The sequence below is a fragment of the Carcharodon carcharias genome, chromosome 4, assembly GCF_017639515.1.
Source record: "Carcharodon carcharias isolate sCarCar2 chromosome 4, sCarCar2.pri, whole genome shotgun sequence".
Lineage (NCBI taxonomy): Eukaryota > Metazoa > Chordata > Chondrichthyes > Lamniformes > Lamnidae > Carcharodon > Carcharodon carcharias.
The window spans coordinates 191,266,461-191,293,519 of record NC_054470.1 but is presented as its reverse complement, the minus strand read 5'-3'; the positions used below and the strand labels follow the sequence as shown (position 1 = coordinate 191,293,519).

The window sequence follows — 27,059 nt, the reverse complement described above, 5'->3', positions numbered from 1 at the left end:
TCAATAGCTGCATTTTAATTGAACTAAATTAAAAACAAAGTAAAGATATCTGGTGACAGGAAAATAGAGCCTAGAAAATTTTATACATAGAAAACAATTTAAAATAGTGCTAGATGAATATTTTATTAAGAGCATAAAATGCTCAAGCTTAATTCACGTTTCTCCCTCATCATAAATCTAGGATTTTCTCTCTCCAGTTTTCAAATGTTACTGTACAATTATCCACATCAATCTGTGTTAGTGAAGTTATTTTTCAGAAGCATTTAACCATGTTTCACCAGCGAAGTTTTCCATTTGCAGTTTACACATCAGCTCTCTGATCCAATGTTCTGTACCCTAACCTTCTTCCCCAGATTCTCCACAATCTTCTTCAATTTGTCAGGGTCTTGAAAGAAATAAACATAAAGAACTCTCTCGCCTTGAAGATTCAAGTTGCTTGCCAAAATTTGCCGTTTTGACTTTATGTCATCAGCTATATTCCCAATAATTTGCGGCAGTCTCTGCAATTGGCATTCCAATCTTTGAAGAGGCTCAGACAGTTCCTTCAAAATAAATAAATAATCAAGGTTTAGATTGGTACCAGTGAACACTAGTTAAATCACTAAAAAAGGTACTGGAAATATATACTTAAATCAGTGATGTGAATAATTTGTCCAACAACATTTTGTTGTTCTTATTCGAAATGTAGTTAGTATTCGTACAGGTGCATTTTCATGTTCAAGGAGAGGAAGAGAAAATTGTGTGTCTGTATCAAGCATTAGAATAAAAGCAACATTCTGCAGATGCTGGAGTCCTGAAATAAAAACAAAGTGCAGGAAAATCTCAGCAGGTCTGCAGCATCTGTAGAGAGGCCAATAGGAATTCTTCAGAACTGAGAGTGAGGTAAGAAAGCATTGGATTTATGCTGTTGAAAAGGGGGAGGGTCAGGTGGAAAAGGGAAGATCAGGGGTGGGAGAGACAGCAAAGGAGATCAAATGACAAAGATGTCAAGAAACAAAAGGCAAAGGGAGTGTAATGGTAATAGTCTAGAGTAGATGAGGGGAGCGAAGGCTTGCTAGATAAATTTGAAGGCTACATAAAGGTAGTAGGAAAATATGTTGTGAAGACCACAAAGGAGTTTGCAGATGGATGTAGATAAGTGGAGCGAGTGAGCAAAGATCTGGCAGAAGGAGTATAATGTGGAAAAATGTGAAGTTGTTCATTTTGGCAGGAAGAATAAAAAAGCAAAGTATTACTTAAATGGAGAGCGACTGCAAAATTCCGAGGTGCAGAGGTATCCAAGTGTTCTCATGCATGAGAGTCACAAAAAGTTAGTGTGTGGGCACAGCATGTAATCAAGGCGGCTAATGGAATGCTATCCTTTATTACAAGAGAAATTGAACATAAAAGTAAGGATGTTATGCTTCAGTTATACAGGGCATTGGTGAGTCCGCATCTTAAATAGTGTGCGCGGTTTTGGTCTCCTTATTTAAGGATGTAAATGCATTGCAGGCAGTTCAGAGGAGGTTTACTAGATTGATACCTGGGATGAGCAGGTTGTCTTATGAGGGTAGGTTGGACAGGCTGGGCTCATTTCCACTGGAGTTTAGAAGAGTCAGGGATGACTTGATTAACATATAGAAGATCCCGAATGGTCATGACGAGGTCAACGTGGAAAGATGTTTCCTCTCGTGGGTGAGCCCAGAACAAGGGGCATGGTTTTAAAATTAGGGGTCACTCTTATAGGACAGAGATGAGAACTTTTTTCTCTGAGGGTTGTGCGGCTTTGGAACTTTCTGCCCCAGAAGGCAGTCCTGGGTCACTGAATATTTTTAAAGGCAGAGATAGATAAATTCTTGTTAGGTGAGGGAATCAAAGGTTGTGGGGGTAGATGGGAATGTGGAACTTGAAACACAAACAGATCAACCATGATCTTATTGAATGGCAGAGCAGGCTCGAGGGGCCGAATGGCCTACTTCTGCACCTATTTCGTATGTAATTGCAGAACAAAGTACTCTGGACCAATGCTTTGTTTCTTTTACTACTAAGAGCACAAAACCCATCACTTTCTACCTCTCCACTTCCGAAGTAGTCATATTGGACTCAAAAGATTAACTGTGTCTTTCTCTCTCCACAGATGCTGCCAGACCTGCTGAGTTTTTCCAGTCCTGTTTTTATTTCGAGCACTATTAGGTCAGATATCTAAACTTTACCCCAACCCTGGAAAAGCACCTATAGCCATCTTTTCTCAACATTAGTTCTCAGTAGCTTCTTCGGCTATCTAGAAGAGCCAGGATGAGGTCTGCTTTATGTCAATCATAACCAACACGGACAGAATGCACTACAAAGAGCGAGTAAGTGCTCCACAACTCAGCTCTGCAAGAATTTTATAATCAAGTCGCAGCAGGTAAATCATAATGCAAGCTACCCAACAGTCAAGCTAGCAAATTTTCAAGAATGTATTTAGAACAAATCTGCATGTTACTAAATACTGTGATCAAAATCCTTAAAACATTCCTGGTAAATGAGCTGTAACAATCTGTAAGCCAATTATAGTTTCTTTGCAACAATAATTCTTGTTCATTCAGAATGCATTGCAAACTTTCATATAAATCTATTTTCGGAGTAAGGTCATACAGTGGCATGGCCATTGGAGTTAGACTTTGTAGAAACTCTAAAAAATCATCTTCCTCATCTACTAAATCAATACTGATGAATTCTTGCAATTCACCAGACAACTTTTCTAAAACTCATTTCAAATCTAGTGACCCCTCATTATTAGTATAAAAAAAGCTTTTGAATAAGAAGTTGTCCCCAATCAAATAAATTGTTCCCACCATTTTGCCATACTGAGCCAATTCCGTCCTCTCACCCAACTCTCCCATGCCAATCAAAACAGAACAGACCGGAGTACAGTACGATCGAATAGATTACATGCAAAACTACCTCACTGTGAAGCAGAAGTTTCTTGGACTCAGAATACATAACATTCCGAAGTCTCTCAATATCAGATTCCAGTGCAGACCAGAGGTAAGAGTGCTCACGCCGGGTTGTTCCCAATTGGTCCTTTAATGAAATAACATCCTGCTGTAGATTTCTGGCTTGCTCTTCCAGACCACTGTAAGTTCTAAACAGTTGCTGTTTGTCATCTACATCAAAAATCTGACAGAGTCTGAAATAAAAGGACAAAAAAGTTTTAAAAGTGCTACACTTAGATGGGAGCAGAAAATTAAAACCGCCAGTTAATGATGCAGCAAGCAGTTCTTTTGTAAGATATGAATGCTCAAAATACAAGAAACTTAGTTCATTTTCATATGTTCCCAACACTATATTTCTTCCCCACCTGCCCCCACAAGCGAATATGGCCAACTTATGGAGAAAATCAAGACTACGTGAAACCAATGTAGTATTTATAATTTCCTCAAAATCTTTCTACAAATGTTCTGCCATCAATATCTTCAACATACATTTTCATTCCAGTAGTGAAACAGATCAAGCCATACACCATGGAGCAATATATCACCCATGGACAATAATTGCATAGAAAGCTAACCCTTTACTCAGCATACCCAAAAGCCAACAGCATCGACACCCGCAACAGTTGCAGTCTACTTTTAAATGATTCTCACCATTAGTGGCCAATAAGCCATGACAAAAGCGACAATGGTCGCCCCTTACAAGGGTCAGAAGTGAGACACCAGCTAATTTCCGCATTACAAAGGAAAATAAAAATAAACAGACAAGTTCATTAATTTCATACACATTTGCTGCTGAATAGCGCAAATCATCAAGTAACAGGTTCCACCATAAAACAGACAGATTGAGTAACCAAGGATTAGAGTATATAGAGAAAGACTGCTTTCACCAGTTACCAAATTGGTAATGAGGAAGGCTAGAAGAACCAAAGATGTAAGTTGGAAGACATTCTTCCCCCTACATATTTAGAACATGGCACTTCAGTGTCACGCCAAGGGGTAACTACATTGCTGAAGATGTTACCTTTCGAATGAACATTAAACCAAACCCACTTCCACAACAGATTCTATGAAGAGCCAAGAGAGTTCTCCCTGTGTTCTGGCCAACATTCCTGCCTCAACACCATCTACAAATACAGATTATACCTGCCATTTTTTCCACATTTAAACAGGGGAAACTTTCTGTTAACCAGCAAGTTAAACTCTGTAAAACAAAAAAGGAGCATTCTGGTGTAGAAGATAAGGTGACACATCTATTTGTGTCAGAATTTATTTTCCAGTATTCACATGGCATTGCTCAAATTCAGACAGTACAGTGTTTTACACCATGTAATATAATCTCTGTTGCTAAGTCATGTATGATGCTTGAATGAGTCAAATTGGAGTTCTTAGAGAGCATCAGTAGTATTGGATTCACCCAGTCCTGCTGAAGGGTCATGAGGACTTGAAACGTCAACTGTTTTCTTCTCCGCCGATGCTGCCAGACCTGCTGAGTTTTTCCAGGTAATTCTGTTTTTATTTTGGATTTCCAGCATCCGCAGTTTTTTGTTTTTATCTCTTTGTTTAATTGACTGCCACTGCTCTTCAAAAAATGCCTACCTTGAAGTTTTGTTCGTCTCTGCGACAAGATTTCCATATCTCTCTTTTGCCTTGTTCACCTTCATTGCTTTCCATTTCTCTCCTGGTGTTTGACAAGGTGTTTACTAAAACCCGCTTTCACAGTCATACCTCCTTTCTCAGTGACTGTCTCCGTCTATTATCTGCTCCTATCACTGCTTGCTTGTCCCTACAACCACACCACCCCCCTCCACTTCTCTCTCCCCACCTTAAAGCAGCTTATATTTCACCCCTCTCCTTGGATTCACCCAGTCATGCTGAAGGGTCATGAGGACTCGAAACGTCAACTCTTTTCTTCTCCGCCGATGCTGCCAGACCTGCTGAGTTTTTCCAGGTAATTCTGATTTTGTTTTGGATTTCCAGTATCCGCAGTTTTTTGTTTTTATCTCGTAGTATTTTAGTGTCTGAATTACACAATGTCCTTACTTTAGTGCAAATTGTCAAGCCAGTATCTTTCATTAGTTCAGGTGTTTAATGAAATCTTTTCTAGTCAAGAACACTGGACAGGAGATGCACAGCAGTAAGGGGATGTTGCTGGGTGGGGAATTCATGCACTTTGTTAGTGTTGGGTTGAAAGGGTGGTGGACCCAAGGAGTGATGTCAGCTCAGGATGTGGTAGCACAAGGAAGAACACATCTGGATTGGCAAACAATGAGAACAGAAAAGTGCAATGCATCAGAATTTGGGGTGCTTGATCTGGAAACACAACTAGATGCTAGGAACATGGGAGTGGAATCTTAAGGTTTAGGAAGATGGTTCTTGAAGTATTCGGGGGAAAAGAGCATCAGGGCCTCCCAATTTTTGGGGAAGATTGCAGATTATGGAAGTAGTCAGTTTTCACACACCTCTCTTCCTTCTCCTACCCTACCTAAACACTTCAAAGTAATTTTAAAACAATGGTCTCCCAGCAGTGAACAGCTAACCAGTTCTTAGACTTAAAGCACAGTGTATTTATACTGTTTTTGGCAAGCATGTGTCCCCAGAAAGACACTATGTAACACAGGAAGCAGCTTGACATTTTGTGCACTTGATGTGTATGCTATATGCAAATTTTAAACTTCAATATTAATCCACTAACCAGCAATTATACAGGAAATGCTAGAAAACATTCAGAAGGCCAGACAATGTCTGACATTTTGATGATAGGTGAAAAAACTGAACTGTTAACACTACATTTTGCTCTCTCTCTTCATGAACATTGGAGGTCTGTTGACTGCTTTCAGCATTTTCTACCTCTATTTCTTGTGCCAGCCCATCTATAAAATGACAGATTTTTTTTAAAAACTGCGAATGAAGTCTGTAGAGCAAATGCTTCATATTGAAGTGCATCATAATGTAAAACTTACTTTAATTTAGTGCTTTTAATATGAAAAAATATCCCAGATCCTCCACAGGAATGGAGAAAAAGAGTGCTGTGCCAAATGGAGATTAGAGTAATAGCTAAAAGCTAAGTCACAAGAAGAGTTCTGAGAAATTTAGGAAGTGAATTCCAGGAAGCGTTACCTACATAGCCAAAGGCACGATTGCCAATAATGCATAATAGACCCAATGCAGTGGAGAAAAGCTGGAGAAGGTTGTGTAAATAGGAAAGGTCTAAGCCATGGAGAGATTCAAAAGATAATGACTAGAAAGTGTCATGAGGCATTGAGGGTGCTCAATATAGTTTAATGGTCAATGCTAAGCATATCTGATATAGGGTATGACCAAGAGTGCTCAGGATTGCCTGCAAGGGCTAAGCAGTCAACTGCTGCTCATCCTATAACCAACAAATTTTAAGTTTGCTTCCCCACCTACCACCCTAATCTGCAAACACTGATCTGACAGTTACACCCATCCACCAGAATCTTGATACCCTGACCATGTGGAACCAAACTAGACACGCTAAAAGTGGTCTCACTAATTCCTTTTTACAAATATGAGTACCCATAGCACTAATCTTGACCCGATGATATGTACTATAACCCTCCAGACCACTGTCTGTTCAGTAGCATTGAGCGAACAATAGTATGGCCATGTAATTAGGCAATGCTGTGGATCAAACTTCCTTAATTCTATTGGTAAAATTTTGTTTTGCAAAATGACATGAAAGCAATCATTCCACATTAAAGACTACTCTGAGGTGGAGCAATTTAAAAATAACTTGAGTACTAACCTTTGGAGCCTATTTTTCCAGGATCTCTGTACCTTAGTTACTACTTCTGTTTCAAAAAAGCTAAATTGCTTTCCAGGTGCCTGCTATACTGCCTTATTTCTCAACTGCTTATCCAAAAAAGAGATCCAAGATCTTCCAACAGAACAGGTGGTGATGTTTCAGTTACAGAATCAATCCAAGCTTTATAGTCTAAAAGGACACAATATCAAAACTAGCTTAACATTTTAACAATTATCTCAGACTTTTATTATTTGTTGTAATAAACTGTTTGAAAACCATAACATTAAAAGCAACATTTCCCTCAATATTTTCTATTGAAAATAAGGTCAATAAATCCTGAGGTAGTTCAGTCCTTGAACTTGTTCCACCAGTTAGATCATCACCACCTTGATTCCAAATCCCTTAATACCCTTGCCTGACAAAGTATCAATCTCAGGTTTAAAATTATCATTTGACACCCTCAGCACAACTTAAACACTGAGCCTTTTCTTTAAAGTGAACACTTTCACTACTGAATCTCAGCTATCAACCCTTTTCTGCTCTCGAATGCCCATTGTTTCTCATTACAATGACCAGAATTGTGCATAGTGCCACATTAGGTGATTCCAGACCTATATACAAACTCAATCAATTCCAGTAGTTTGCACTTTCTTCCTATGGTTGTCTGACCTGTGTGTTGTTGCATTTTCTAATGATGGCTTCAACAATCTATCTACTACAAAAACCCCAATACCGGTCTCTTGTTGTGTCCTGTAGAATAAAATAGATTGGCCTGGTTTTACCATTGGTTATTATCCTTTCCCAATCTCACGACTATGCAGTTGCTTTGTGCGATAAACTGGGGAGCTAGACAAGTGGCAGTTGTCATTTAACACAAGCAAATGTTGAAGCCATCATTACAAAATACAACAGCACGCAGGGTCAGACAACCATAGGAAGAGAGTGCAAACCATTGGAAGTGATTGAGTTTGTATACAGGTCTGGTATCACCTAACATGGTTCTATGCACAATTCTGGTCATTGTATTGAGAAACATTGGGTATTCGAGAGCAGAAGAGGGTTGATAGTTGAGATTCAATAGGGCACATGTTCACTTTAAAGAAAAGGCTCAGTGTTCAAGATGCGTTGAGGGCGTCAGATGAAAATTTCAAACCTGAGATTGATACTTTGTCAGGCAAGGGTATTAAAGGATTTGGAGTCAAAGTGGCTACGATCTGACTGAATGGTGGAACGGGTTCAAGTAACTGCCTATTCCTGTTCCTATGATCCTCACTTTAAAATAAATTGTCCCTGTTTTCCACAAGGGCTTAAGAATCAGTCACGTTAGAATCATAGAAACTTACAGCACAGGTGTCATTCAACCCATCACACCTGTGCTGACTCTTTGAAAGAGCAATCCTGTTTAGTCCAACATCCCTCTTTTTTGCCTGTAACCCTACACGATTCTCATCCTCAAGTACCTGCCAAGGTTGCTTTTAAAATTAATGAATCAGCTTCCATCATCTTATCAGGGAGTGTGTCCCAGATTCCAACAGCTCAGTAAAAGATTTCTCATCACTGGAAGCCAGTGTCCAGTGGCGTAGCACAGGGATCTGTGCTGGGTCCCCTAATATTCGTCATTTATACAAACGACATAGATGGCTATGGGGGGGTAGGATTGGTAAGTTTGCAGATGACACAAAGATTGGCCGGGAGGTTAACAGTGAGGTTGAGCGTCGTGGGCTACAGGAAGATATAGATGGGATGGTCAAATGGGCAGATAAGTGGCAGATGGAATTTAACCCTGAAAAGTGTGAGGTGATACACTTTGGAAGGAGTAATTTGACAAGGAAGTATTCAATAAACGGCATGACACTAGGAAGTTCTGAGGAACAAAGGAACCTTGGCCTGTGTGTCCAAAGATCTCTGAAGGCGGAGGGGCATGTTAGTGGGGTGGTGAAAAAGGCATATGGGACACTTGCCTTTATCAATCAACGTATAGATTACAAAAATAGGGAGGTCAAGTTGGAGTTGTATAGAACCTTGGTGAGGCCACAGCTGGAGTACGGTGTGCAGTTCTGGTCACCACATTATAGGTAGGATGTGATTGCACTGGAGGGAGTGCAGAAGAGATTCACCAGAATGTTGCCTGGGATGAAACATTTAAGTTATGAAGAGAGGTTGGATAGACTTGGGTTGTTTTCGTTGGAGCAGAGGAGACTGAGGGGCAACCTGATGGAGATGTACAAGGTTATGAGGGGCAAAGACAGGGTGGATAGGGAGCAGCTGTTCCCCTTAGTTGAAGGGTCAGTCACGAGGGGATATAAGTTCAAGGTGAGGGGCAGGAGGTTTAGGGGGGATATGAGGAAAAACTTCTTTACCCAGAGAGTGGTGACGGTCTAGAATGCGCTGCCTGGGAGGGTGGTGGAGGCGGGTTGCCTCACATCCTTTAAAAAGTACCTGGATGAGCACTTGACACGTCATAACATTCAAGGCAATGGGCCAAGTGCTGGTAAATGGGATTAGGTAGGTAGGTCAGGTTTTTCTCACGTGTCAGTGCAGACTGAATGGGCCAATGGGCCTCTTCTGCACTGTGTGATGCTGTGATCTCCTCTCTTGCTCTTTTGCTATGATTTTGCATCTACAGCCTAATCTCTACAAGACTTCTCAGCACTTTGCCAACTTCTATGAGGTCACATATTTTCATAGGAGAACAGCCCTAATTTTACAACTTTGCCTCATCCCTTTGCATCCTAAGATCATTACATCTTTCTTGAAATGATACCCAGAATTGTCCATAATACTCAAGCTGAGGCTGAATCAGTGGTATACGTGACCTCTTTACTTTTATATTCATCTCCTCCATTTATAAGCCCAAGTAGCCCATGTGCCTTTTTAACCACCTTGTCAAGTTGTCCTGCTACCTTGAAGGATACCTGTAACCGATTTCTGCTCACATACACTTTTCAAAACCATGCTATTTATAGCATCCTGCTTTCCATAGTTGTCCTACAGTACATCACTTCACACTTCTCCATACTTAACAGCATCTGGCCTGCTTCTGCCCATTTCACCGTATAATCCTGAAACCTAAAGCTATGCTCATCCACAATCTACTGCCTTGCCAAGTTTTATATCTGCAAATTGTATAATGCTATTTCCTACACCCATGCCTAGATCATTTATAAAATTGGAACAGTAACGGACCTAAAATTTGTCCTTGGAAAATATCACTGTAAACAGACAGTGTGAAAAATGTCCAACAACCTCACTTTGTTTCCTGTCACAGAGCCAATTCTGTAACTGTGCTATCACTTGTCCCCAAATTCCACAGACTTCCTTCTTAATAAACCTCCTGTGTAACAATTTGTTGAATGTCTTCCTATGTTCATGCACTGCACCACCTTGGTCAACTCCTTTGTTACTTAACTAACTTGATAGAATTCTGTGAAGACATACTTTGCTTTTAACAATTCCATGCTGGCTCTCGATTAACCTGTGCCATTCCAAATCAAAATGAAGCTTTATTTTGTTCTTGATAATGGGTTCTAATAATCTCCCCATCACTGATGTTGGGCTGGCTGTCTTCTGGTTTATCCCTCTCCCATTGTGGTATAACGTTAGCAGAATGCAAATTCACAGCAGCCCAGGATGGGATCCTGGTCTCTGGCACATTACAACAAGTCTCCAGATTACCATTGCTATCATGATGCTGCCAAGCCTGTTGGGAGGAATTGGAATTATATGCAATTCAAAACAGGGAGGGGTAGCATGTCGCCATCAAAAAGCGTAACAGTGACCCAGCTAGGTTTTACAGCAACTTCCAGGATCATTTTACTGGTGCCCAACCATAAACTGAGAATTTTTAAAATCCATTTCATGATTTGCCATTTGAGGATTGAGCTCCTACATTTGTCAAGATTCGTCTGGACATAGTTGCAAGGTGCGCAAAATCAATTCACCAATATTTCCTGCAGAGCAAAGCACCTCCCATCCCAAAAGACTCTTAATAGGATAACCATCACAATTTGTTTTACTAATTACTCTTTGGAGATAGGCACAGCCACATCTAATGCCCACCCAGAGCTGTCCTGAGGCACTAAGTTAACCACAGTGTGGGACTAAAGTTACACACAGGCCAAACTGGGTACAGGAGGTAGGGTCTCTTCCTTGAAAGACATTAGTGAACAAGTTAAGCTTTTTCAAAAAAGAAAAATCAGGAAACAGAGATAATTTTTTTAGCCTGCTAACCCATATATTTAATTTGTTGAATTCAATTTCACAAACTGCCATGGTAGGATTTCAACTCTCCAACTCTGGGTTGCTATTCCAGTAGCACAATAACTAGATTAGGCATGCGCATGAAACAGAATGTGTAAACAATTTTTCATTTTTATATCAACATTTTTACCTGATAGTAGAGGTATCACTTGAATCAACTACATTTCGTTGTTTACTGCTTGGTTGGAGAGATTTATCAACCAGCATTTCTGAACGTTGCAAGAACGCTCCCCTGCTTTGTTCAAGTTCTGCAGTAAGGTTCTCAAGCTGTCGATGGACATCTCTGTGCTTACACAATTCCATTTCATATGCTAAATGAAGTAGTTCAAATCGAGTTTTCTGTTTGAGCAGCTGGCTTGCAACCTGGTCCTGCTTGGAGGTGTAGTAGTCTTGACGAGCCATCTGCAGATCAAAATTTCCCTTCACAACAGGCATATTCAAGAGTTGTGCATTCTCCACAATCAGGTCAGGAAGCTCCTTGTTAATTAAATATTCTACTTGGACATTTACCGGAATCAGTTCTTTGGTTAAACTATTCTTCTTGGCTTTTGCACCATTTAAGTCCATCAACTATGGAAAAAGAAACTACAGTTTAGTTAACAGTCATTTGGTAATACAGAACTTGAATATTGCTGAAAAGAGACATGCTGACAAGATTTTTCATCTTGCACTCATCAGGACATATGCAAGAATGCCAAATTTCAAATAATTACAACAATTTATACCACAGGAGAAAAAATGCTGATTGATTGGCTGAGGTGTTGTGCTCTATTTCTGCATCATGCATAAGGTGAGCCAATGGCTAGTGCTCTATTCACAGGATTGCTGATAAGGCCAATCTTATAGCATGTGGAGCTCTATGAATCCCATTGTGTATATTGACCAGCGATGGTAGACAGCAGTGGACATTATAATGGGTTCAAAGTACCCTGCAAGACAATGGCTATTCCGATCAGATCATTGGTCACTGCGTATTGCACAAACTAAGAAATGGGCCAAAGGCCATGTCTTTCGGACCTGAAAAGTGCCTGGTCTGCCCCAAATTAACCTGGATGGGCAAAGTATTTCAAAAATTTGAATAACAGGTTCAGAAAGTCTGCTATTATCCAATGGCTGTGTGGGTGGTGTTTTCCACAAACAGGATGATGCCACCAGCCCAAAAAGACATTCTGGCTACCACATAATTGGGAAACATGGTGTATGAATTTCAGTGCTAGTGCAATGCCAGATATTTACGCTGTACATCCCAGTGATTGGCTGATCGAATCAAACAACATGTTCCTTCAATTATACATAATAAGTAGAGTACAGGCTATACTTGCAAAACCCAAACCAAAACATCTGTTAGATGTGATTCCGTGACTGGGCAACACTTGCTGAACAATCCTGAGTGAGCTAATACTATACTAACAACCAATTTAAGATAATCAGTCAAACTCATAGCATGGCTATTTTGCACTTGCTAGAAAAGACATATTCAACCAAAGGGACCCATTCTCTGCAAACCAAAGGAATAATGTCCAAGCCTTGCGCCTTTTCTGAATTACTCAGGAGCCTATAGTTCTCCATTGCTTTCTCCACAGCAATGCCTTGGTCAGTCAAAGTCAACTAGCCAACAAAACGGAACCTGCTTCAGCTGTAGTATATCTTGATGTGATTTCACACCTGTCATATTTCACATTTAATTCCTCATTCTCTTTTTCCCTTCCAACATTATTACCTAGGAACATGAAGTACAGTTACAGTTACCTGGTCTGGCCAACATGTGACTCCAGACCCACAGCAATGTGGTTGACTCTTAACTGCCCTGTGAAATGGCCTAGCAAGCCACTCAGTTGTTACAAACCACAGCAAAGTCACAAAAAAGGAATGAAGCCAGACGAAACATCCGGCATCAGCCTAAGCACCAGAAACGACAATCTCAGCCCTGCAAAGTCCCCCTTACTAACATCTGGGGGCCAGTGCCAAAATTGGGATAGCTGTCTCACAGACCAGTCAAGCAACAGCCTAACATAGTCATCATATCTTACAGATAATGTCCCAGACACCACCATCACCATCCCTGCCTGAGGTGGTTCCCAGCAGATATGGTTGCACAGCCACAAGGGAGTTGCTCTGGAAGTCCTCAACATCAACTCCGGACCCCATGAAGTCTCATGGCATCAGGTCAAACATGGGGAAGGAAACCTCCTGCTATTACCATGTATTGCCCTCCCTCAGCTGATGCATCAGTGCTCCTCCATGTTGAACACCGCTTGAGGAAGCACAGAGGGTGACAAAGGCATCTGAGCAGGGGGCTTCAATGTTCATCACCAAGAGTGGCTCCGGAGCACCAATACTGACCGAGCTGGCCAAGTCCTAAATGACATGGCTGTTAGACTGGATCTGCGGCAGGTGGTAAGGGAACCAAGAGTGAAAAACATACTTGATCTCATCCTCACCAACCTGCCTGCCGCAGATGCATACGTCCATGGCAGCATCGGTAGGAGCATTATTGTGGAGATGAAGTCCCGCCAGCACACTGAAGATACCCTCCATCGTGGCATTACCACTGTGTTAAAGGGGATAGATTTCGAACAGATCTAGCAACACAAGTCTGTGCATCCATGAGGCGCTGTGGGCCATCAGCAGCAGCATTGTACTCGATCACAATTTGTAACCTCATGGCCTGGCATATCCTCCACTTTACCATTACCATCAAGCCAGGGGATCAACCCTGGTTCAAAGAAGAGTGCAGGGGGCATGCCAAGGAGTAGCACCAGGCAGACCTAAAAATGAGGTGTCAACCTGGTGAAGATATAACACAGGACTACTTGTATGCTAAACGATGTAAGCAGCAAGTGATAGATCTAAGCGATTCCACAACCAATGGATCAGATCTAAGCTCTGCAGTCTTGCCACATCCAGACGGTGAAAGGTGGAGGGCAATTAAACAACTCATTGGAGGAGTACACTCCACAAATATCCCCATCCTCAATGATGGAGGAGCTCAGCACATCAGTGCAAAAGATAAGGCCGAAACATTTGCTACAATCTTCAACCAGAAATACCGAATGGATGATCCATCTTGGCCTCCTCCGGAGGTCCCCAGTGTCACAGATGCCAGTCGTCAGCCAATTCAATTCACTCCACATGACATCAAGAAACAGCTGAAGGCACTGGATACTACAAAGGCTATGGGGCCTGATGATATTCCAGCAATTGTACTGAAGACTTGTGCTCCAGAATTGCCACGCCCTTAGCCAAGCTGTTCCAGTACAGCTGCAACACTGGCATCTACCCAGCTATGTGGAAAACTGTCCAGGTATGTCATGTACACAAAAAGCAGGACAAATCCAACCCGCCCAATTACTGCCCCATCAGTCTACTCTCCATCTCAGTAAAGTAATGGAAGGGGTCATCAACAGTGCTATCAAGCAGCACGTGCTTAGCAATAATCTGCTCAATGACACCCAGTTTGGGTTCCACCAGGATCACTCAGCTCCTGACCTCATTACAGCCTTGGTTCAAACATGGACAAAAGAGCTGATCTCCCGAGATGAGGTGAGAAAGACTGCCTTGGCATCAAGGCGCCCTAGTAAAACTGGAGTCAATGGGAATCAGGAGGAAAACGCTCTGCTGGTTGGAGTCATACCTAGCACAAAGGAAGATGCTCGTGGTTGTTGGAGGTCAGTCATCTCAGCTCCAGGACATCACTGCAGGAGTTCCTCAGGGTAGTGTCCTCAGCCCAACCATTTTCAGCTGCTTCATCAATGACCTTCCTCCCGTTATAAGGTCAGAAGTGGGGATGTTCGCTGATGATTGCGCAATGTTCAACACCATTCCCGACAGTCCATGTCCAAATACAGCAAGACCAGGACTATATCCAGGCTTGGGCTGACAAGCAGCAAGTAACATTCATGCCATATGAGTGTCAGGCCATCTGCAACGAGAGAGAATCCAACCATCGCTCCTTGATGTTCAATAACATTACCATCACTGACTCCCCCACTGTCAACATCCTGGGGATTACCATTGACCAGAAACTGAACTGGATCAGCCATATAAATACTGTGGCTACAAGAGCACGTCAGAGGCTAGGAATCCTAGCAACGAGTAGCTCACCTCTAACTCTCCAAAACCTGTCCACCATCTACAAGGCACAAGTCAAGAGTGTGATGGAATGCTCCCCACTTGCCTGGATGAGTGCAGTTCCCACAACACTCAAGAAGCTTGACACCATCCAGGACAAAGTAGCCCACTTGATTGGCACCACATCCACAAGCCTTCACTCCCTCCACCACCGACGTACAGCAGCAGCAGTGTACACCATCACACAGGATGCCCTGCAGCAATTCACCAAGGCTCCTTCAACAGCACCTTACAAACCGATGACGACCTGGATGTTCGCCTTGAAGTCACTCACCACCCTGACTTGGAAATATATTGCAGTCCCTTTACTGTCGCTGGGTCAAAATTCTGGAACTCCCTTCCTAACAGCACCTACACCACATGGATCATGCTGGCAGCTCACCACCACCTTCTCGAGGGCAACCACAGATGAGCAATAAATGCTGGCCCAGCCTGCGAAGCTCACATCCCGTGAATGAATAAAAAAAAAAAACAGCCCTCCATTCCTTTCTCCTTCATGCGCTTTTGTTGTAGCTTTTCCTTAAGTTGATACTATTCCCCTCACTCTACGTGGTAGCAAGTTCCATATTCTTACCACTCTCAGGATCCAAATTCACATTTCCAGTTCCTGGTCTCCTCTTTATATTGATTTGTTCTTCCTCACTAGTGTAAACAACCTTATCTACTCTCTCAAGCCTTAATAATTTTAAAGGCCTCTATTAAGTCACCCCTCAGCCTTCTCTATTTCAGATAGGAGACCCCCAGCCTGTTCATCCTTGACCAATAGTATGTCAGTGGAATACTAAAATCAACCTCAACATTAGAGTAGGAAAACGGAAGACCAAAAAAGCAAAAATAGCATTTCCCTGGCTCCTGCAAGCTATCTGTAGGCCACTGCTCCAAGTGCCTGCATGGATGTCAGGAGGCAATCAGGCCCAAGGCTGTCTTCACTGTCAACTAGATCACTCAGGCTCACCAGCTAGGCTTGAACATGAAATGTGGTTTACTGGCTGAGGGGAAAAATAAAATGTCACAAGGTGGAAAATAAAATCAGTGGCACTTGATTATTTTGCTCAAAATTCTTCCCTCATATTGAATAATTGCCTCTCTTGCTCTATTTCGATGCTTACTTTCAAATCAACACTCAGTGATAAAGAGGGCTAAAGTCAGTCTAGTGGTTGTCAACTTCAGCAATGTCATAGTAATATACATTGAGACTATAATCTTCTTCCCAACAAGAATCTTAACATAGTATTATCGGGAGGGCAATGTACTCCATTATGGCAAGCAGTATTTAGCACATTGCTGCTATTGGAATAAATAAGGACTGATATTGGAATAAGGGCTAAAGGTGCAGGGGAATCCTCCTCATCCACACGGAATACAAACATTAGAATTATTCTGTTAAAACTTGCAACTATATTTGCCAAGGCAATGTGCAGCCTCAAACTGCCAACTGTTGGATGAGCACAATTTAGAAGGTTTTAATTTCACTAATTTCCACGCTGAGAAAAAAGGTATATCGCTTCTGTTGTCTCAATAGCTCACTCCACATAAAAGGTTGAAATGCAGGCATGAGGACAAACAGAAATAAACACATCAAACACAAATACAAATTCAAAGATTATCAGCAAAAGGAACGAGATAATAGAATGCTGAATTCTATTCTCGTCAGTTGTTTACAATATATTCATTTAACAAGTACCAGGGGAAGTTGCTGACTCCAGACAAACTCCTGCCTGTGCTCAAAACACTGATGACTGCAATGGCTTACTCAATACAGAATGTGTGGGCGGCAGGACTTTAAGGCCCATAACATACCAAATCTTAACAATTTTAAAGAACGAGATGAATTTTAAGGTAAAAAAGAGAAATCAACATCACATCTGTCCAACAGTAAAGTTAGATATCTGCCCCTTCATTTGTCCACGAAGAATGGAATCAGAGGAAGAAAGTATTTTCCTGTATTCCTCCTCCCCTTAGGAAGAGGGTACCAAGAAAGTGCTTATGCATCTTTAATTTACAAAGTTAACTTTGATGTGAATCAGTGAGCTAAGATCCACTTTGGCAGTTTGTGAATAGGAATCCAGTTCATGAAATAAAAATTGGAGAAAATATGCTTAAGTTATGGTGTCCATGAAGCTCTCTATGGTAAAAACCTAACTGGTTCACTGGAATCTTTTTTGGAGGAGTACAGCTCCAACACTCAAAAGTTCAATACCTGACAAAGCAGGCCACCAGATTGGCACCCTATCCTGACCCCCTCAATATCTGCACTTTGCTGTTTTAAGAAGTTGATGTATAGTTATCAAGAGCTTGGTTGAGTTTATTTCTCCCCATGGGATAGTGGAAGCAATTGCTTCTCTGCTACTTACCCACCTGAAATTGAGCAATTGCACAGATCGAGGAATGAATGGTTACCATCAAGTTTAAATGATTTATTTAGGGGAACCTAATTTATGACTGCTTTATTAGGTGTATATTTCTTTGCTCTGAATAGTTTTACTGGCTGTAAGGGTAATGTGAACTGCAAGTGTTCAACTTTTTCAGGAGGAGAAACTTCTTTCGCTGCTTTTCAATTTAAAGCAAGTGTTCAACTAATTATCGAAGGAAATTGTTGGATGCCAGGAAAAGAAATTTGGCTTCAGTGAAATATTTAGCACATTATGTAATGGTTTGTTTTTAGTTTTTGGATCCATGTTGATTTTAAACATGTACAAAATTCCCCATTATTTTTTCGTTCTTCCTGCCAAAGTGAACTTCACATTTTCCCACATTAAATTCCATTTGCCAGATCTTTGTCCACTCACTCAACCTCTGCAACCAAATTTCCTCTTCACAACATACTTTCAACATATCTTTGTGTCATCTGCAAATTTAGCTACCATGTCTTCTCTCCCCTCACCTAAGTCATTGATGTAAATTGTAAAAAGTTGAGGCCACTCCACTCGTCACATCCTGCCAATCGGAAAAAGACACATTTACATAAGAAATAGGGGGAACGAGTAGATCATTCAGCCCCTCAAGCCTACTCCACCTTGCAATAAGTTTTATGCCAGCCAGCCAATCTTCTATCCATGCTAATATATTAGCCCCTACACCATGCACTTTTATTTTCCATAATAACCCTTGATGTAGCATCTTACCAAATGCCTTCTGGAAATCCAAAGGGCTTTTGTGAGACCACACCTGGAGTACTGTGCACTATTTTAATCACCATATTTAAGGAAGGGTATATTTGCATTGGAGGCAGGACAGTGAAGGTTCATTAAATTGGATCCTGGGCTAAGTAAATTGAGCCTATACTCTCTGGAGTTTCAAAGAATGAGAGGTGAGCTCATTGAAATATAGAAGCCTCTGAAGGTGCTTTACAGTATCACGAGGAAAAATTTCTTCACTCAAATGATTACGAATCTCTAGAATTTACTACCCCAGAAGGCTTTGAATGTTCACATTTACACTTAAGGTTGAGATTGACCTTCAGGAATCAAAGGATACGGGAAGCAGTCAGGAAAATTGAATTGAGGTCAAAGATCAGCCATTAACATAGGTTCAAGGTGCCATACAGTCTACTTGTGCTCTTAATTCTTATCTTAACATATGCTCAATGGAAAATTAATGAAGGGTATGACAGAACAAAGGGTTCAAATACATAATTCCCTAACAATGCAAGTAATAAGTGGATAGAGTACCATAAAATGGTCAGTAACATTTTGGGTTTTATAAATGAGGCACACAATAAAAAAGTAATCAAATTTTTACAAGGTAATATGAGGTCAGAGTACCATGTGGAGTTTGGAGTATAGAAAGGACATTGAGCTATGAAGTATATGTAAAAAAAATCTCTCATGTCACCTCCAATTCTCTGCCAATCAAAAAAAAAATCTCTCATGTCACCTCCAATTCTCTGCCAATCATCTTAAATTTGGCTAGGAGATGGGAAGCAGAGAATGGCCATAAATGGGACTTTTCAAGTTGGCAGATTATGAATAGTGGAGTGCCACAAGGGTCAGTGCTGGGGCCTCAGCTATTTACAATATATATTAACAGCTTAGATGAAGAGACAGAGAATAATGTGTCTAAGTTTGCAGATGATTCAAAGCTAGGTGGAAATGTAAGCTGTGGGGAGAAGAGAGAGAGGCTGCAAAGAGATGTAGACAGGTTAAGTGAGTGTGCAACAGGATGGCAGGTGGATTATAATGTAGGGAAGTGTGAAGTTACTCATTTTGGTCAAAAGAATATAAGAGATGACTTTTTTTTTTAAAAAGGTGAAAAACTTTTAGATGTTGATGTCCAAAGGGACTTGGGTGTGCTTGTACAAGGAACACAAAGTTAACATACAGGTACAGCAAGCAATTAGGGAGGCAAACTGTGTGTTGGCCTTTATTGCAAGCGGTTTGGAATACAGGAATAAAAGTCTTGCTAGAGTTGTTCATTACAGCGCTTTGGCAAGGCCGCATCTGAAGTACTGTGTGCAGTGTTGGTCTCCACATTTAAAAAAAGACATTGCATTGGAGGTGGTACAGCAAAGGTTCGCTAAATTGATCACGGAGATGAGGGGGTTGTCCTATGATGAGAGGCTGAGCAAATTGCGTCTATTTTCTCTGGAGTTTAGAAGAATGAGAGACAATCTCATCAAAACATACAAGATTCTGAAAGGGCTTAATAGGGTGGACGCTGAGTGTTTCCATTGGTCGAGGAATCGAAAGCACAGGGATGCAATCTCAAGATAAGGCGCCGATCATTTAGGACTGAGACGAGGGGAAATAACTTCAAAGAGTTGCAAATCTTTGGAATTCTCTATCCCAGAGGTTTGTGAATACTCCCCCACTGAATACCTTTAAGGCTGGGATAGACAGATTTTTAGTCTCTCAGGATTTCAAGAGATATGGGAACATATGAACATGGAGCAGGAGTAGGCCACTCAAGCTTGCTCCGCCATTCAATAAGGTCATGGCTGATCTGATTGTAACCTTTCACCCCCTTGTTAATCAAGAATCTATCTAGCTCTGCCTTAAAAATATTCAAAGATTCTACTTCTACCACCTTTTGAGGAAGACTCACAACCCTCAGAAAGTTTTTCTCCTCATCTCTGTCTTAAATGAGCAACCCATTATTTTTACACTCTTTTACTAGTTCTAGATTGTCCCAAAAGAGGAAGCATCCTCTCCACATCCACTCTGTCAAGGCCCCCTTGGGATTTTAAAGGTTTTGATCAAGTCACCTCTTACTCTTTTAAACTTCAGTGGATACAAGTCTAGCCTGTCCATTAGACAACCCACCCATTCCTAGTATGAGTATAGTAAACCTTCTCTGAACTGCTTCTAACACATTTACACCCTTCCTTAAATAAGGAGACCAGTACTGTACACAGTATTCCAGGTGTAGTCTCACCAGTCCTAAACAACTGAAACATAACCTCCCTACTTTTGTACTCAATTCCCCTCACAATAAACAATAACATTCTATTAGCTTTCCTAATTGCTTGCTAATAGAACGTAGGAAAGTGGAGCTCAAGCCCAAGATCAGCCATGATCGTATCGAATGGTGGAGCAGGCTTGACAGGTCTACTCCTATTTCTTGTGTTCTTCTAGTTACTGGTCCTTCTGCTACGGAACACTTTCTCCTTATTTATTCTCTCAAAACCACCCAAGATTTTGAACAGCTGTTACATCTCCTTTTAACTGCTTCAGGGAGAACAATCCCATCTTCTCATCCTTCGTATCATTCTAGTAAATCTCTTCTGCAGTCTCTCCAAGAACTTGACATTCTTCCTAAAGTATTCAACTCTGGCAACCAACCAACACTCCTGCTAAGACATAACCAATGTTTCATAAAAGGTTTAACACAACTTCCTTCCTTTTGCCTCCATTAAAAAGCATATGGTTTCCTTGGCTTTATTAATAGCCTTAACTGGTTTTGTCATCTTCAAAAATGTGCATACATACATCACCTGGTCTCTCTTATCCTGCACCCCTTTTAAAATTGCACCATTTAGATTCAATTGTCTTGTCTCATTCTTCCTACAAACAAAATACATCATTTTAAACTTCTCTACATTAATTTCAACTGCCCATTTCACCAGTCTGTGCCCTCCTGAAGTTTGTTACTATTCTTTCCGTTGTCTACTTGTGAGAATCATATCTCTCAAGACTAAAGTTTTCTTTTACAAAATGGAAGGATTTGGCATGATCTGAACATGTGGATGCCAACCTGGGATTTTTTTTAAAAAAGGTCATAAATTCACCTTGGAACTGTAAACAAGCCCGCCTCTTCCAAGAAATCACTTGACTATATGGCACCTGACAAGGAGTTTTTTTTTTGTTGAACTGCAAAGCACTTTAATTAATGAAAAGCTGGGAGACAAAAAGGCGATCACATGGCAGAGGGAAAAAAGTTGTGAAGCTGTTTGTTTGGAAGTCAGTTTGGTTGGAGAACAATGCTGCCTTGGCTGGCTCCCTCTCCTTAACTTGCCTAAAATCGTGTGTGGCTATCAACCTGTAGCCAGAGAATCCTCAACTGAGTCTAACTAGTCTGCATTTGGACCTGCAAAGCTGAAACCAGTTTTTCCAGACATCCATCAGGTTCACACGAGAACTCCAGGTTGAAAGTGTCAAGACCCTGTGGACTTTATCCTTTATCTTATACCACCCACCCTCCAAAACCCATCTCTGCGGAGGTCTCTGTTTGTCTGCGTGAGCGATTGGGGGATTCTTTAGGAAGAGATAGGTGGTTATACTTCACAATTACAGTCTATCATGCAATACTTCAAACACTTTTTGAAAATCGATATACACACAACTATACATCCTATTAAGCCCTTATATTTAGTAAATTTTGACTGGGTTGCCTGAGTATCTTTCTCTATAATAGTACACATCAGCGTAAAGAGTTTCTATGAACATTTCACAATTTGGGTATGGGGAAGGAAGTCCCATCAAAAGCCTTCACTAATAATCCAGCAAATGTGAAATTAAACCCTAACACGGCAGTTTGAAAAAAAATCACTAGAAATAAAACAAACTGGTAAAAGAGTTCATGAAGCTGCCAGATTGTTACAAGGCTCTAATTTGTTCAATAATGTCCTCTTGGAAAAGAAATCTGTTGTTCTTACCTGATCTAGGCTTCATGACTCCGCTGCCTTATGAAAAATCCAATTACATTTGTTTAACTGTTTGAAACTGAAAAGAAACTTGAGCATTATAGCGCTTCAAAAAGAGAGAAGTTGTAACAATTACATCGTCAATACTCAAAAATAGCCATACCTTTCTGTTTCGCATCGAGGAGTTTATCTGCTCCATATACTGAAGTCTAGCCTTGGTGCTCTGCTCTTTCGCTTTTGCCAAAATTAACTGCTGCTGGCCGCTGTTGTACGCTGCTTGGATTCTAGCCATTTGTTGCCGATACTCATTGCGTACCTCGTTACATTCCCCCTGTATGGATTGAGAGGTTATGTCCACTAGCTGAAATTTTTTTATGTCGGAGCTCTCAACCAACTCTGTTATGCCTTTAAAAAGTTGTTTCTTTGTATATTCCGTGAGAGCTGCTGTGCATTGTTCTTCTTGCTGCAGATAGCTGTCCAATAAAAGCTGTGACAGAAAAATGGTCTGTTGCACTGGTCTCCTTTCTGACCCAGTACTTGAATATATAGCAGACAGCTGCTGAACTTCTTCAATTACCTGTGACAGAGTAACATTTAATTTAGCATTTTCAGCAGCCAACTGTTCTTGTGTCTCTCTCAACAATTTGGTACATTCTTCTTCCTCATCCCTTAGTCTCATCGGCATATGACGTATTCCTGAAACCATCAATTGCTGCTTGTTCCGTCGCTGGATTTTAAGATTTCGAACCAGCTGTAATGTCTTAACCTCCTCTTCCAATTTCTCAATTGTCATCTCTGGCAGGTTGTCATATTTTGATTCTGCATCCCTAGGACATGTTGCCAAGACCTTATCCAAATCCTTCTGATCCAGACGATATTTAGGTGGAATATTTTGAAAATCAGTCAGCTCTTCTGCAGTCAATACATTCTGTTCATTAATACTATTACAAAACCATTCAACAAATTCCTTTTCTTCTCCAATGTCAAACCACCAATCAAAATTCTCCCCATTCAGTTGATTGGACTTAGGATAAGCAACTCTCTTTAGTGTCTCTACAAATATTTTCCCGCCACTCATAGTGGTTAGTGCATTATAATTTGTTCTGGGGTCTGAATGAACGGAGATTTACAATATCCAAGTGCAACAAAGTGGGATGCTGGATGTCTGTGTTAATCCCAAGCAGAAAGAATATATTAACAAAAAACAAAAAGCTGGTCAACATTTCTAAAATCAAAACAAAGTCTCAGATCAAAAGGGATCAAGTTTCAGAGAATTCACTCACTTTGTAGACATCAACAGTAATATTTCCATTAATACAACAAAAGCAGTACCTATTTTCCTCAATATTTAGAGTAACAGCTAAAGCAATTCTCTCAAACCATGCATTTAATTCCTGTGATTTAAATTAGAGGTAGTATCCAATTTCCCATCACTGATCAATGAAGTGCTACTTGGAAAGAGAAGTAGCTCACCTGTTGGGTATATATGTAAACGCAGAAAGCACACTAAATGAAGTTGGTGAGCTGCATTGTATTATGATGCTGTGGTGACACATGACCTGGTAGGAAGTAAATATTACATACGAACATACAAATTAGAAGTAGGCCACACAGATCCTCGAGCCCGCTCCTCCACTCAGTAAGATCATGGCTAATCGGAATGTAACCACAACCCTACATTCCTTCCTACCAACAATAACATTTCACCTACTTGTTAATTGAGAATCTATCTAGCTCTGCCTTAAAAATATTCAAAGATTCTTCCTCCACCACCTTTTGAGGAAGAGTGTGCCAAAGACTCACTACCCTCAGAGAAAACATTTCTCATCTGTCTTAAATGGGCGCCCCCTTATTTTAAAACAGAGACCCCCAATTCTATATTCTCCCACAAGAGGAAACATCCTCTCCACATCCAACCTGTCAAGACCCTTCAGGATCTTAAAGGTTTCAATTAAGTCACCTCTTACTCTTCTAAATTCCAGTGGATACAAGCCTAACCTGTCCAACCTTTCCTCATTAAACAACCCATCCATTCCTGATATTGGTCTAGCAAACCTTCTCTGAACTGCTTCTAACACATTTACATCTTTCTTTAAATAAGGAGACCAGTACTGTGCACAATACCCCAGAAGTGGTCTCACCAATACCCTGTATAACAGGAGCATAACCTCCCTACTTTTTTAATCAATTCCCCTCACAATAAAAGATAACATTCTATTAGCTTTCCTAATTACTTGCTGTACCTGCATACTACCCTTTTGTAATTCATGCACTAGGGCACCCAGATCCCTCTGAATCTCAGAGCTCTGCAATCTCACCATTTAGATAATAAACTTCTTTTTTGTTCTTCCTGCCAAAATGAATGATTTCACATTTGCCCACATTATACTCCATTTGTGGTGATACCCTGGCCAATTACCACCCCATCAGTCTACTCTCCATCAGTAAAATGATGGAAGGGGTCAACAACAGTGCTATCAAGCAGCACTCGCTTAACAACAACCTGCACAATGATGCTCAGTTTGAGTTCCACCAAGGCCACTCACCATCCCAACTTGGAAGTATATCACTAATCCTTGCACACTTGCTGGGTCAAACTCCTGGAACTCCCACCCTAACAGCACTGTGGATGTATGTACACCACACAATCTGAGCCATTCAAGATAGCAGCTCACCACCACCTTCTCAAGGGCAATTGAGGATGGCCAATAAATGTTGGCCTAGCCAGCAATGCCCACATCCCATGAATGACTGAAAGAAAATGCGGCAGATCAGTGCTTTCCTCGATATCTCTTAATGACCTAGACTTGGGTACAATTTCAAAATTTGCAGATGACATAAAACTCACGGGTACTTTGAATCTCGAAGGCGATAGCAATAGCCTTCGAGGGGACGTAGACAAGTTGAGAGAATGGGTGGACACACATCAGATAAAACTCAATGCAGAGAAATGTGAAGTGATACAATTGGTAGGATGGATGAGGAGAGAAAGAATAAAATAAAGGGCACAATTCTAAAGTGGGGCCTGGGGAAGAGTATATACGCACAAATTGTTAAAGGTGGTATGGAAAGTTGAGAGAGTGGCTAAAAAGGCATGCAGGATCCTGGGATTAACAATTAGAGGCACAAGAGTTAAAAGGTAAATGGAATGTTGCTGTTTATTGCAAGAGGAATGAGACATAAAAGCAGAGAAGCTCTACAGGGCCTTGGTGAGACCACATCTGGAGTACTGTGCGCAGTTTTGGTCTCCTTATTTAAAAATATATATAATTGCTTTCGAAGCAGTTCAGAGGTTCACGCAACTGAATCCTGGGATAAAGCAGTTGTCTTATGACGAAAGGTTGGACAGTTTGGGCCTATACCCAATGGAGTTTAGAAGAATGTGAGGTGATCTTATTGAAACATATAAGATCTGAAGGGACTTGAAAGGGCAGATACCCAGAGGACTAAAACTAGGAGACATAGTTTAAAAATGAGATCTCTCTTGAGACAGATATGAAAAACTTTTTCTCTCAAAGGGTCATTGGTATGTGGAATTCCCTTCCTCAGAAAGTAATGGGCGTTGGGTCTTTGAATTTATTGAAGGCTGAGTTAGACGGATTTTTGTTAGGCAAGGATTATGGCGGGCAGAGAGGAAAGTGCAGCTGAGACCACAACCAGGTCAGCCATGATCTTATTGAATGGCGAAGCAGGCTCGAAAGGCCAAATAGATGAAACTTTATAATAAACACTGATTGAGCCTCAACTGGAGTATTGCCTCCAATTCTGTGCACCACACACTGAATCACACAATTCACTGAGTGCCATTCTCCCACCTTTGACCTCTAACCCTGCCCATTCTTCCTCTCTTTAGGAAGAACGTGAAAGTTGTAGCGGACACAGAAAAGATTCCCAGAAATTGTTCCAGGGATGAACTTCAGTTACCACCCGCTGAGTGAGGAAAATTCAACCACTTGCCCCTTAATCTGAGACCTGACTCTAGACTCACCAGACAGGGGAAACATCCCACACCCATCCACCCTGTCACACGCTGTAAGAACGGTGCAGGTTTCAATGAGATCACCGCCCGTTCTTTGAAACTCTAGAGGGTACAGGCCCAAGCTCCTCAATCCTTCCTTGAATGGTGCAGCAGGCTCGAGGGGCTGAATGGCCTACTCCATATCTTATGATCTTAGGGGAGAAGAGGAGGGAGAGAGGGGGAGGGAGAAAGGGAGAGGGAATAAGGGGGAGGGAGGGAGAGAGGGGAGGAGGGGGAGGAGGGGAAAGGAAGAGGAGGGGAAAGGAAGGGGAGGGGAGGGGAGGGGAGGGGGAGGGGGGGGGGGGAGGGGAGGGCCTCATTGGTCAGCGCGACAGAAATGCCGCGAGATTAAACCCGGGCCTGGGCGGGAAACTCAAACACAACCTAAAAGACAACGACTGGTGTCTATCGCCTTACCCGCACATACAGACGGGCATTCCTGTACCAGTCACCAGCTCCTCTCCAGCTCGCTTCCTCCCTCAGTGTCCGAGCCGCGGGGCGGGAGACGGAAGGGCAGGCCTCAGGCTTCACTAAGGGAGACCGGGGAGGGAAGAACAAACGCGATTCTCACCTCACTCTCTGGGCGCTGTTAAAGATGCGGCGTCGGCGTCCAGAGATAATCCTCGGACAGGTTCCTTCAAGTGTTAACCTACTGGGCCGGACTTTATTCAAGATTCCCGCCGCTCGCGCTCCTCCTCACTCACCAACCGTCCACCAGTTTCCGTTAGCGCGCCTGCGCATTTCAGTCAGCCGCAGACCGACGAACCTTCATTTCGGGAGACAGGAGGCGACACTTCTGCCACCCGCCTTCCTCAGGCAGCGCCACTGGGAGGACGAGCACTGCGC

At 41.6% G+C, this 27,059-nt stretch overlaps 1 protein-coding gene across 3 annotated transcripts; it reads right to left on the bottom strand.

The window, feature by feature from the left end:
- On the bottom strand, positions 1-26,975 carry haus3 (HAUS augmin-like complex, subunit 3). Of its 3 annotated transcripts, XM_041185804.1 has the most exons (6): positions 26,184-26,432; positions 23,669-23,754; positions 22,359-23,360; positions 11,114-11,553; positions 2,926-3,151; positions 1-542 (listed from the first exon to the last, which is right to left on the bottom strand). In XM_041185804.1, exons 3-6 carry the CDS (start codon positions 23,271-23,273, stop codon positions 309-311), a joined length of 1,815 nt encoding a protein of 604 aa, XP_041041738.1. In that variant the 5' UTR covers positions 23,274-23,360; positions 23,669-23,754; positions 26,184-26,432; the 3' UTR covers positions 1-308. The 3 variants fall into 3 exon arrangements, with proteins under 3 accessions (XP_041041738.1, XP_041041737.1, XP_041041739.1); XM_041185803.1 differs by lacking the exons at positions 23,669-23,754; positions 26,184-26,432 and adding an exon at positions 26,785-26,975; XM_041185805.1 differs by lacking the exons at positions 23,669-23,754; positions 26,184-26,432 and adding an exon at positions 26,631-26,653.
- Positions 26,976-27,059: the final 84 nt, after the last annotated feature.